Consider the following 11,701-nt stretch of genomic DNA (forward strand, 5'->3'; position numbering starts at 1 on the left):
GCCGCCGCCGCCAAGGGGAGTTTCCAGGAAGTGGCCATATTGGATCCATTCAGCCGCAGCCGCCCGGGCGGAGCGCGTCCCGCAGCCGGCTTGTCCCCGTCGCGGCCCCGGGTGCTCGCCCCCGCCCGCCCGCCCGGTGCGGAGCTCGCCATGGCGGCCACGGACCTGGAACGCTTCTCGGTGAGGGCCCTGCTGGGCCGCAGCGCGCGCGCGAGGCGCGGGGAGGGGGCCGCCCTGCAGCCGGCCGGGGGCGCGAGGGGCTGTCAGCGCCGCGGCCGGGCCTCGACGCCCGGCGGCTCGGGGACGCCGGGGCGGGCTCTTCGCAGCGCTAGCCGCGGGGCCCGGGGCGCCGGGCAGGGGCGCCTTGCTGGGCGGCTGGAAGGGTCTCCGCGCTTGGGCGCAGGAGAGGCAGGCCCCTTTCGCGGCACGGAGCAAATAAATACCCGCCTGGCTCGGTCCAGGTGCGAGGACAGACCGAGGCCCCGGGGGCGGGAGAGAAGGGTCCGAATACTTCGGACCCCCATCTCCCCGGGTATCTCTTTCTGCACTGCCGGGGAGATTCCTGGCCGCGCAGGTGCTGTTGGATGGGCACTGCCGGTGAGGATGAAGCCTTAGGGATCCGGTGGAGTCCCCCAAATGAGTTTAGGGAGTGGCAGACTGGGTCCTGAAGACCCTGGGCCTGCTTTTCCTTCCCCCTCCAACCCCCATCCCCAACCTAAGCGTTGGGATCCTGGGTGCGATTCCAGGCAGGTCCGGCCGCAGTGGTCGGGTCTGAGGCAACCATTCCCCAGGAACTGGGGCGATTCCAGATTCAGCCCAGTGGATGTTTGTCTGGGCTCCAGTTCGGGTATGCCTTCTGCAGGACTAACGGCTTTGGTAGTCCCGGCAGGGGGTCTCTGGTCCTGAGCTGGCCAATGGCCAACTTCCTAAGGGTTTTTCTAATTTACCCTGGGGAGGGGGGCCTTTTGTGGGTTGTGTCTGCAAGTCCCCTAATGTCTAAGGCTGGATCTGGGTGTGTCTGGGAGGCTGGGCTGTGACAGTGAAGGAAGCTGTGTCCTCCTGCCAGCATGTGAGGCCCTGGTCGGCAGGGAAGGGGGAGGGAGAGCCCAGGGCTGTTGGGGGGAGGGGGAAATGCTGAATATGTGACAGATAAAGAATTGGTTCTGGGGCTAAATAAGGGAGCCAGGCCTTATGTAATTAATGCTATAAATACAGTCATCCGAATTTATATATGTAAATTTTCCCTTTAATCTGAAAATACTTTTGTTGGTCTACTTTGGAAAAATGCCCAACTAAAGCAGGAGCTCTTGGTTTCGTAATTTCTAGACTGGGGTGTTTTATTTACATTGGGGAGGGGGCTATGTGTCAGTTAAGTAAGTTTAGAGCAGGAGGAACAGATTCAGAGGTTGGACGAATCAGAGATTCACCTCACGCCTGCATTGTACATCAGAATTTATGTACCCAAGGAGGGAAGCGCCGGAATCCTAACAGACCTGCCGATTAGCTGGAGGCCAAGAGACCTGTGAGTGTTTTTGTCTGTGTGCATTTTTCCTGCCCAACTGACCAGAAAGTTATGTCTGGGTCTTGTCTGTGGCCAGGGGTTACTCTAACAGTTGGTCTTGCAGGTGGGAGCGGTATGTAGAGTAACCAGATTCAGACTGCCTGCATGAATCCTAGACTACTTGCTGGCCATGTAACCTTGGGTGAGATATTTAACCCCTCAGTGTTGTCATCTGTAGAGTGGGCTAAAAATATTACCTCTCTCATAGGGTTGTTGTGAGGATTCAATGAGAGGTTCCAGGTGAGGTACTCAGAACAGTGTCTGGCACATGGTGTGGACACAGTAAATGAGACATGATACCTAGTGCCAATGTGGATGTGAAGAGTGGCCTGTGTAAGAAGGCAGCAGAGAATGCGTTCGCTCCATCATATGGCATCCTCTCGTCACTACATGTACAGAGATTGTTCTTAGAGACTGAGCTGAGGGACCTAGCTGCACTGCCAGAGGTGGGCTGGAAAGTCCCTTCTCCTCAGGTCCCCGTGTTTGCTCGTAGACCATTTCTGTGAGGATTTGGGGTGTTATCCCTATGGTGAGCTGAGGGACAAAGAAGGGACTGACTCAGGTAAGGGCGTACAGCCTGAGCTCAGGGGCCTGGGTTACTATGCCAGGTTAAGCTGGATAGATGGATGCCTTCCACGCCCTCTGTGCTCTGGGCCTTCAGACTCCTGGGAGGACTTGGACAGGACTTAATTTGGGTGGAGACCTTGGGTGGGGTTTGGACTGAATTTAGGAGTTTGGACTCCATTCTCCTCTCCTTGTCATTCTGGGAAAATAATTTCTTCCTTTATCTTGCTATAAAATGAGCACACCCATAATGATATTCTTCAAAGAGTTCATGGAAGGTTAATTGCAGTCTGCGGCATGTTTGGAGCTATGCTTAGGTGTTTTGCCATCCCAGGGTTGACTTGGTTTTAAGCAGTGGCCGTGAGGCTGTGGCAGGTCTACACCGCCTTTCAGGCTGGTTTGTTGGTCAGACCAGCCCTGGAGGACAGACCAACTGGGAACTGTCCCAACCAGTTTAGATGAACATACAGAGTTGTACTTCAAGCTCAGTGTGTGCTGGGTTCCTATTCCCCACACAGGGTGATGTAAACACTGCAGACTCAACAGCCTTTATATCTTCACTGGGTCCTGCTCAACCCTGGCTCAGCCATAGGGTTAGGGTTGACCTCTCCTGGACGAGTATGTCTGGGACAGCCCCCTGGCGAGTTTCTTTTGCCTCTTAACCTCCTTGGGCAGCCAGACTCTTGTCTACTCTTGCTTTGCCCCTCATCCTTACTGGGTCCCAGACACGGAGGCTTACCCTGGAGCAAAGATAGCCTCGGCTATCTCCTGTGTTTCTCTTGTCAGGATCTCATGGGGGCAGGGTTGAACTCTGAGGTGAGGGAGGCTTAAGAGTCAGGGGAAGTATGTGGAGATCTGAGGGGGAGAGGAGAGAAGCGTGCAGCATGGCAGCCGCATGCCTGGCTTTCCTCCCAGCCAGTCGCTCTCCCCTCCCATCTCCACTTTATCCTCAGCACCATCTGTCACTTCCGTTGTCACCCTGTAATCTTGACACTTCCCCAAGAAGCAGGCTCTACAGGGAGTGCCTATCCCCGCCCTGAAGCCAGAGGTGGTGGGAAGGGTTGGTGGGAGGCAGCCCTATCACCTACACAGGGCTCTATCTCAGAGTGGTATCTCCCTGTCCTATACAAATGGCCTGTAACCTCCTTGCTGAGCTGTTCCAAAGGAGAAATGAGAGCTGAGCAAGAGACATCTGTGCAGCCCTCAGCGCCTGGGGGTGTCGAGGGGTCAAAAGTGAGCCCCACTTTCCCCTGGGAGGTGGGTCTACCCTGCCTTCCCTCCCAGGCAAGGAACCAGTTATTGGTGCTCACCTTAGAAAGGGCTGTCTGGGATTTTGGTCAGAGCGAGGGGGCTGGTGGGAGGCATTGGTGATCCAAGGGGGCACATGGTAAGAGACTAACCAGGGTAGGAACAGAGAGAGTGGCAAGAAGGAGACTGATCGCAATGCCAATGAGATGGGTGAATGGATGGAGGCTGGAAACCCAGGACCTGACTTCTGTCAAAAGCTTTGGATGGCAGGAAGGGCGCTGGTTCCTTCGTGTCTATCATCTTGTCAATAACAGCAGCCCGTGGTTGGGTGAAGTTGCAGACTCTGGTCATTGGCAAGTTTGGGCCTGCGACCCAACCCCAGCACTCAAGTGCCCCTTGAGATGGCAGAGAGGGTCAAGCTCTCTGAGTTTTGAGCCCTAAGACGGGCTACGTGGAGGTGCATACTTGGGGCAGTAACTACCATGAATTTCCCCATGGCTCGGGTCCAGCTACCAGAAGCAAACAGCTGCAGGATGATAGAGCGAGGGACCTGAGGGCTGGCTGGCCTCTGTGTGTCCCTTGAAACCTCTTCAGCTTTCCTGCCTCTGTGCTGCCAGCTAGGGTCTTGGGATCCCCAGGCATGGTCTCCAAGGCATTAGCTTTGCCACATCCCAGATATGGATCTGTGCAGGCAGGAGGGAGACACATCTGCCTGGGGAAAGGATGCTTCCCAAAGTCAGCATGTCCTCATGGTAGAGCTGGGGTGTTTTCTGCTGGAGCCATCTGTCTCCTCAGGGCTCAGGTGAGGAACCCTGGCTGGGATGAGGTGGTGGAGGACAGGGCAAAGGGCATCTTGGCTGTAACATCTGTTGCCCTGGGTAGTCTTGGGGCAAATTAGATATTCTCCTTCTCAGAACACATGGCTTTCAGGTGGTTCTTGGCATCTATCCTGGAGGCTACATTAGAGGGTCAGAACCAGAGGAGAAGGGAATAAGGGCCAATTTTAGATTTTAGGTGTTGGTTACTCTCCGAGGGGCCTCCTGGGCTTGGGGCACCTGGGGCCTAGGGCTTAGGAGGGGCTGTAGGCATGAACCCAAGTCCACTCATCGGGCCTGGATGTGGGTCCTGGATATGAGTTTGATATTCTCTTTGGTGCTGGGGTGAATGGGGCGAGCAACAGAGACGTGTAGCATTGCCCTGAGCCGCTGCTGGCTCATATAGGTACCCAGGCCTTCCTCTGCCCCCGGCCAGCACCAGCATTCATTACCTTTGCTGCCCACATTCTTCTTTCCAAGGGGAAGGTCTCACTCACTGTGGAACACAGGCTGCTTCCTTCTGGTGGTGTCCAGACCACTTGTGGCTTTTCCTTCTGCAAAGCAGTGAGGGCTGCCGCCAGGGTCCCTGAGCCATGTGGGAAGGTATGACCACCTGGGGTTCCAGTACTTTCTAAGGCCCAGCGCCTTTCCCATCTGTTCCCTGGTGAGATGTGCCATTCCCTCTCAGGGGGCATAACAAAGCCCAAGACTGTGCCTGTGTCTTTGGCCTGGGGCTGGGTGGATGGGCCCAGAGACCAGTAACTGTGCCCTTGGCTTCTTGGAAACCTGATTTTGACATGAGAAGTGTGAAACAAGCCATCCCAAATTACTGACTGGCAGCCTTGGCTGTCCGTGTGCAGAAAGAAGGAGGAAAGTGCCCTTTAGTGAGACAGGGAAGCAGGGAGGATGGAATATTGGAGTCAGGGCATCGTGTGGCCTTGGGCTCCTGGAGGTAGTTTTGCTTCCAAAGTCCCTTCGATTCCCAGGCTGGGGAAGGGGAGAGCTGCCATCTTGCCATTATTACCTCATCTGCCATCATGTTGGCGCCATGAAGGTTGATCCCTGCTTATGTCTTCTCCCCGGGTGTCTGTTGCCGCCTTAGAGAGACTCTTTGGTTCCCAGGTGTCCTCTTGATTTGGGACAGGTATATCCTGCCTCTGTTCTTCCCTCTTGGCCAAGGGCAGCAGCATTCCAACCCCAGCTCCCACATATATCCCTTTGGTTATTTCCCGTAGCCTTTGACCTGGGCTTAGAAGCTTGCTGTGGAATCTTGGGACCAGAGCCTAAGCTTTTCCTGGGAAAATTCCTAGGATTCTTGTCAGACTCAAGAACAGTTGCACTATGACCACGGTTCTGTCCAGAGGCCTCTGCTCTGGCTATTTAAGGCCCAGGCTGCTTAGAGTAGCTAGAGCCGGGGGTAGGGTGTTTTGTGCCAGAAACATGAGTGGAGAAGGCTCCTGGTGGCGCAGTGACTCCTGGGTCCATTGCACGATTTAGTAGCCCCATTCCCACTGCAGGGCTGGAGCTCTCCTGGGGACGGGCTTCCTGTCTGTCTGGCAGGGTGCTCAGGCCAGTGGGTGCCAGACATGGGAGCCTGGGGGGAAAAGTGCCAGAAGTCCAAGGCACCAGAGAACTGTGGAAGGCCTGGGATAAGGGACTGCTCTTTGACCAGGTTTCAGGAGACGAATACACTTGTGGGGCATCACCTCTGCTCCCACCCCAACATTACCAACCTAGCTCGGGAGGCTTGATCTTGGTGGTCTTTTTTCACCCACAGCTTCCTTGGCTCTGTTGGTTCAGACATTCAGCAGATTTCTGATTCCTTCTGGATGAAAGCCTGTTTTTGTGTGGGCAAGCAGTGAGACACAGTTTTTCCCCAAATCCTACCTCTCTTCTTGGTCCAAGGGGCAGCTCCTCTGGGCTGGTAATCAAGGCTGCTCCAGGAGGCTCAGACAGAGCATTTCCTGGTCAGGAAAAGGACGTCCTAGTTATCCACTGGGCCGCATAACAAAATGCCATTCTCCACTTTGTTCTGGACGACTGGGCATGGAGGAATGCAGCTGGCCTGAGCAGTTATTATTTTGGTTGTTGTCTTTGATGTGCCAAAGAAATGATGACATAGAAGCCTGGAGCCTAGCTCAGGAGCCAAAAGCTTGTTAGTGATTAGAGAGGGGATAATGGCCCTGTGGAGTTTCCCACTGTGTGTGTGGAGCTCAGAGCTTCCAACTCTCTGACCTGGAGCTTTGAGGACAGTTAGATTCCCCTAAGCTAGCACCCCAGGAAGCTGGATGTGTGAGAGGGCCAGAAGCTGTTGGGTCTGTGTCTCTCACCAGGGTCCCAAAGCCTCCTCCCATGGGGCAGTCTCCTGTGGGCCTCCGTGGCCCAAGAGTGGAGACCTGCTGTGTTGTCTGGGGCCTCCTTTACAGACCTGGGGCGATGTAGACTGTCAGGCCATGGGCTGGGTCCAACCCCCAGACATGTTGTGTTATTCTCAATTTGTATTAGTTTCTAACCTTTAAAAATTAAGGAGCTTCACTTAACAATCTAGATTTCTAGATTCTTTTGAAAAATTGGAAGACTTGGCAAAACGAGGTCAGCATTCCCACAGTTGGCTGGAGTCACAGAACTGTGGGCATCGTGGACTGAGCACAGGCTCTGCAGCTCCCTACTGTTCCTACCTCTCCCTGGGGGACCCCCACTCAGCCAAGTCAGCTGCTCTTTCATCGAGCAGGTTGTAGAGTGATGTGGCTGGGAGCACGGATTTTGCAGTCTTACCATCTCCATTTAGATCCTGGGTGCTCCCTCCTGAGCAGTGTGGTCTTGGGTAAGTCACTTAATCTCTTGGTGCCTCAATTGTCTCATCTGTGCAGTGGAGATACTGTTACAGTCTACCTCCTGGGGCCAATGTGTGGACTAAATGAGATTAGAGTTTTGCACAGTAAGCACTCCATGACTGTTAGCTATTATTGCTGCTGTTACTATACTGTTCCCCTTTACCCAGTCGCATTACCTGCCTGGCCTCCACAACTTTTTGAGTTTAGACCAAATGTGACTGTGAGCCCCCAAAGTAAAGATCTGGTTTCCTCATCTTTTCGTTGGCAGCCATCCTAGTGTCCGGCACACAGCAGACATGCCCAGTGAGTGTGTGTTGAATGGCTGAATGAGTGAGTTGGGAGCCTTGTAAGAGCAGGAGAGGCAGTATAGTGGAGGGACAGAGTGGTCTGGGGCAAGGGCTTGGCTGCTCTCAAATCCCCGCTCTGGCCTGATTAGTTCTCCAGCTTCTGTGCACCTGTTTCTTCACCTGTAAAATGGGGATAATCATGACGTCTGCCACACAGGGTGGGGAAGGAGTACATAGATGACTAGATCGCTTGGCTTCGTTGGCACAGGTGGCCCTCAGCGGGGTGATAGTGCCACCATTTGATATCTGTTCCTTCCTTATCCTTTCCCTGCTCTCTCCCTGGTTTTCTGCATTTAAAGAATTTACCTTTTGAGACTGTAGCAGCCGAGGTGCCTTCAGTTGCAAGAAACAGCCCCACTCAGGATATGGCCAGGGCTCAAGGGAAAGGCCCGGAGGTAGAGCAGACACTGGCTCTCTCTTCTCTGTGATTCTCTTGGCTCTGCTGCCCTCCGAGTGGGCTTTGGCCTTCGACCAGCTCCCCTAATGGTCACAAGATGGTCATAAAGGCTGAACCTGTGCCATGCACCTGTACCTGACCCAGTTATGGCTCAGGACAGTTAGGACCCACCCCCAGTGCTGGGACTGCGGTCTTACCTGGCTAATTGCAGGGCTGGTAGTCAGGTAGTGAGAGACATGAAGGTTCTTTCTGAGTTGTGGTAGCTGAGACATGTCAGTGATGCTTTTGGAGGTGGCTGGCTCCTCCTAGATGGGGACCCTATGCCGTCAGCAGAGACACCTGGGGTGGGCACCTTGGAGCAAGCAATGCACCTTGGATCAGATGTTGTTGAGGCCAAATAGAGGATCAGAGAGCTTGGCATTAGTGACTCAGTAGAGCAGGGAGGTCAGACGAGTCTTCTGAGACCAGGGAACAACAAACACTCTGTCCCCATCAGGGCCAGTGGCCATTCTTCTCTGTGTATGTACGTGTGTGTGTACATGCATGTTCTGGAGACTGACACTCCCGTGGCCCCTGATTGCCCCAGAGCTATGGCCCTTGGAGTGACAGAGTGCAGCCTGGGCAACAACTTGAGGATGAAGACCTCCCTGTAATCCACACATGTCCTCAGTGAGAGTCACACTGTGTGAGTGAAGGCAGGCAGGGAGTGTGGAGAGATGGCTCATGTGAGACTCCCCCACCCCCGCTTTTAGCTTCTGGAGCCTGGAACTGTAAGAAAGTGGGGGCGGGCTCCTCGGGAGCAGGACGGCCTCTGATTCTGTGCAGGTGCCTCTGCAGCAGAGTGTGCGCCTGCGCCTGTGGTCTCCAGACATGGCGGACTGGGTGGGTTTTGGCGGCAGACTACAGGATGTTGGATTGCATCCTGATTGTGTCACCCTTGGAAGAAGGGGGTGAATAAACACATCGCCTTCTCTGCAAGCAAAGCATGCCTTAAATTTTGGAGATTTTCAGTCTGGCCTGAAAAGAAAAAAGCTCCAGACTAGCTGTTCTGTCCTCTATTTGATCTCAGGCTGCCCCGAGCAGGTGCGACAGAGACTAAATAGTGAAGCTCTGTGTGAGGTGGGCAGACAGCCCTGGTGCTATAGCAGCTGAGGATGGTGTTTAGTGATTTATAAATGGTAGTGTTGGCTAGCACGTTGGGCATCGTGGTGGGAGGGTGGGAAGAATGGAAAACCTGACCTCCCCGAGCCTGCAGCCAACTTTGAGGAGCTCGTGGAGGAGATGGAGAACCAGGATGAATGAAAAAAGATCAACTAATAGTGGAAGGAAATGGGTCCCTGCCAAGTGAGGGGTTTCGAATGTAAGCAGATACGGGCCAGATCAGAGCAGGTGCCAGGGAAAAGATAGGGTGAGCTCTGGATCCCAGGGAAGGGGCCGAGTGTGAAAAGTGAATTCAGAGGTAACCAGCCGGGTGGGCACTGAGCACATAAGGAAGGCCTTGGACCGTGAAAGGCCTGGAATGCCATGCTAGGAGTTTGGGCCTAGCCCAGCAAATCCTATGCTCCAGTTATGGTATTTCATGTGGGCACCAGTGAGAGGGATCTGCCTTTGGGGCCTCTTTGTCAGGTTATATTTGCAGCCCTGGGGGGACCTGGGCTTGAGTGGGGAGGCTGTGACATGATCCACTGGGCACAGGGAATAGAGAGGGAAGGTCAACTACAGGAACAGAGGCTCAGCTGAGAGAGGGTCATTAGAGAGAGGAGGTTTAGGGGTAACCCTTACTTGTTTCAGGGGACAGTAAAACTGCCCAGAGATGCTACATGGGATTCAGCCTGTCAATACATACACTTGGGTGTCGTTGATGCAGGGTACAGGGATGGAGCTGGGGTGGGGTTGGGTGGGGCAGGCAAAATTAGTGGAAAAGAGGAGGCTGGGTATGAGTACCAGGGCTCTGGTTGGGAGAAGGGAATAGTTGGAGGGGTTCAGCCTGAAGCAATAGGGGTCAAGGGGACCCTTCTGCTGGAGGGTGGGGAGCCAAGGCCCTACTGTCTGGTTCTGAGCCCCCTCTGCCTCTGTGCCTTATACCTCTTGGCATAAGGGCTGCTACTGTCCTAATCAGTAGTTCTTGGGGCTGTCTTCAGTTGGGCCTGTTTCCTCCCCTTTGGCGGGCAGGAGGGCAGGATGGGACTCAGACCCACTGCCCTTTCCTGTCCTTGCTCTTTCTTGCGGACGGTCAGGGCAAGGAGGAGGCGTGTTTCTGCCCAACATGGAGCTGTCTGGGGGCTGCCCTTCAGAGGGGCCAGACCTGGGAATGCTGAGCCTGGGAACTTTTCCTCAGAGGACAGCATTTTACCCCCATTCCCAGGGAAGCCACACGAATTGAAGTCTGACCTTGATCCTCTGCTTCGGGTCCTGGTAGTTACTTTTTATAGCACTGTGGGCCAGCTCCAGTGGCCCCAGCTCCCTCGGGACCTGCTGCCCGCCTCTCTGCTAAGGCCAGGTATCCACATTTTCATCTTGAATCCTCTGTCTAAACAACCAGGGTTGGGGTGGGATGGGAGGGTGGCATGAGCCAGAGGCTGCAGATCCCTAGGGAGCACCACTGAGGCAGGAGGGAGGAAACTTCAGAGTCATGATGCCTCAGAGACTGGCTCTGTGACCCAGTGGTGGGTCTGAGTGAGCACTGACCTCTTTAGGAGGGCCCCTGTTTGCATTCCATGCTTGGGTACATGAGGAGTAAGGGGTGCACATGGAAGACCTGAGCCCGGCCCGATGGGGGAGGTTCCCTGACAGAGCTCGAGTGAGGGAGTTGGGCCACACCCGCCTCTGCTTAAATCTCACTTTAATAGAAGGGCCTGTGAGGTCTGGGAGGGAGCCCCAGGAACATATACATTCTCCTGTCTTGGCCTCATGGAATCTTAAGATCCAGGGACCATCTGGGGCCTTTTCCTGGGCAGGAGGACAGGTGAGCCCTCAGGGGTAGCAGCCAGGAGATGCCCCAGGCCCCAGCATCCTTTGCCTACTCAGATGGAGCAGACCACAGGTGACAGGGCCTTTTCCCAGATGGAGACAGGGGCCTCGAGGCCCACCAGGCTCTCTCTGTGGAAACCTGGCCTGGAATTGGAGCTCTGGTGTCTTTACGTTGTGTTCTGACATTTGTTGAGAATTCATATGGGGAAGTTGACTCAGGTTTAGCCTCCCCCAGCTTGTCCTCTCTTCCCCAGTGAGCTCACTGCCTCGCTGTATTTCTCTCTTAGCAGAATGGAGAGCCAGAGCCCCGGAGCCTCTCTCTGGGCGGCCATGTGGGCTTCGACAGCCTCCCTGATCAGCTGGTCAGCAAGTCGGTCACTCAGGGCTTCAGCTTCAACATCCTCTGTGTGGGTGAGTTCATGGCCTGACCAGGGGGCGGCCTCAGACAGATGATGGATGAGGGCCTTCTGGGAGATGGGGTGCTGGCCACCTGTCAAGCTGCAGGGGGACCTCCCAGGCACAGGGACACTTTGGGCGGTCAGGACTAGGATTTGGGTGGCATCTCTGCCAGGGTCAAGGACACAGTTGGAGCCAGGCCCTGACTCATAGTTGCTGTGAAGAGTAGATAGTATTAGGCACGTGAAAGTGCTTTGTAAACTGAGTGTTCATCACAGAAGTTTAGGTTGTTTGTTTAGAACACATTGACTGTTGTTCCTATTGTGTGTCTGGGACACTATGGCAAACAAGGCTCTTCCTCCATTACGGTATCATGTAGTAAGAGTGCCTGCATACATCTGAACAGACACAGCTGCAAACCGGGAGGCCTGGGAGGTTCCATGTGCCTCTCAGGGCCTGCGGGTCCCAGAGGCACAGAGTTTGGCCAGACCCTCCACAGGTGCCCAAGCCTTAGTATCTGCCAGGCTGTGGGTGTCCCTTGGGAAGCAGCCATTCCTAACCCCCTGGTT

At 54.7% G+C, this 11,701-nt stretch overlaps 1 protein-coding gene across 11 annotated transcripts in view; it reads left to right on the forward strand.

Moving 5' to 3' along the window:
• Positions 1–11,701, forward strand: part of SEPTIN8 (septin 8) — a 25,907-nt gene continuing 14,206 nt past the window's right edge. For 2 of the 11 annotated variants that reach the window (XM_039879940.1, XM_039879934.1), the window contains exons 1-2: positions 1–180; positions 11,024–11,147. In XM_039879940.1, the coding sequence (XP_039735874.1) occupies positions 151–180; positions 11,024–11,147 (154 nt within the window). In that variant the 5' untranslated portion in view covers positions 1–150. The remainder of the gene's footprint in view (positions 181–11,023; positions 11,148–11,701) is intronic. The other 9 variants (XM_039879937.1, XM_039879939.1, XM_039879941.1 and 6 more) reach the window with 8 other exon arrangements.

The sequence above is a fragment of the Pteropus medius genome, unplaced genomic scaffold, assembly GCF_902729225.1.
Source record: "Pteropus medius unplaced genomic scaffold, Ma_sr-lr_union100, whole genome shotgun sequence".
In the NCBI taxonomy this organism is placed as follows: Eukaryota; Metazoa; Chordata; class Mammalia; order Chiroptera; family Pteropodidae; genus Pteropus; species Pteropus medius.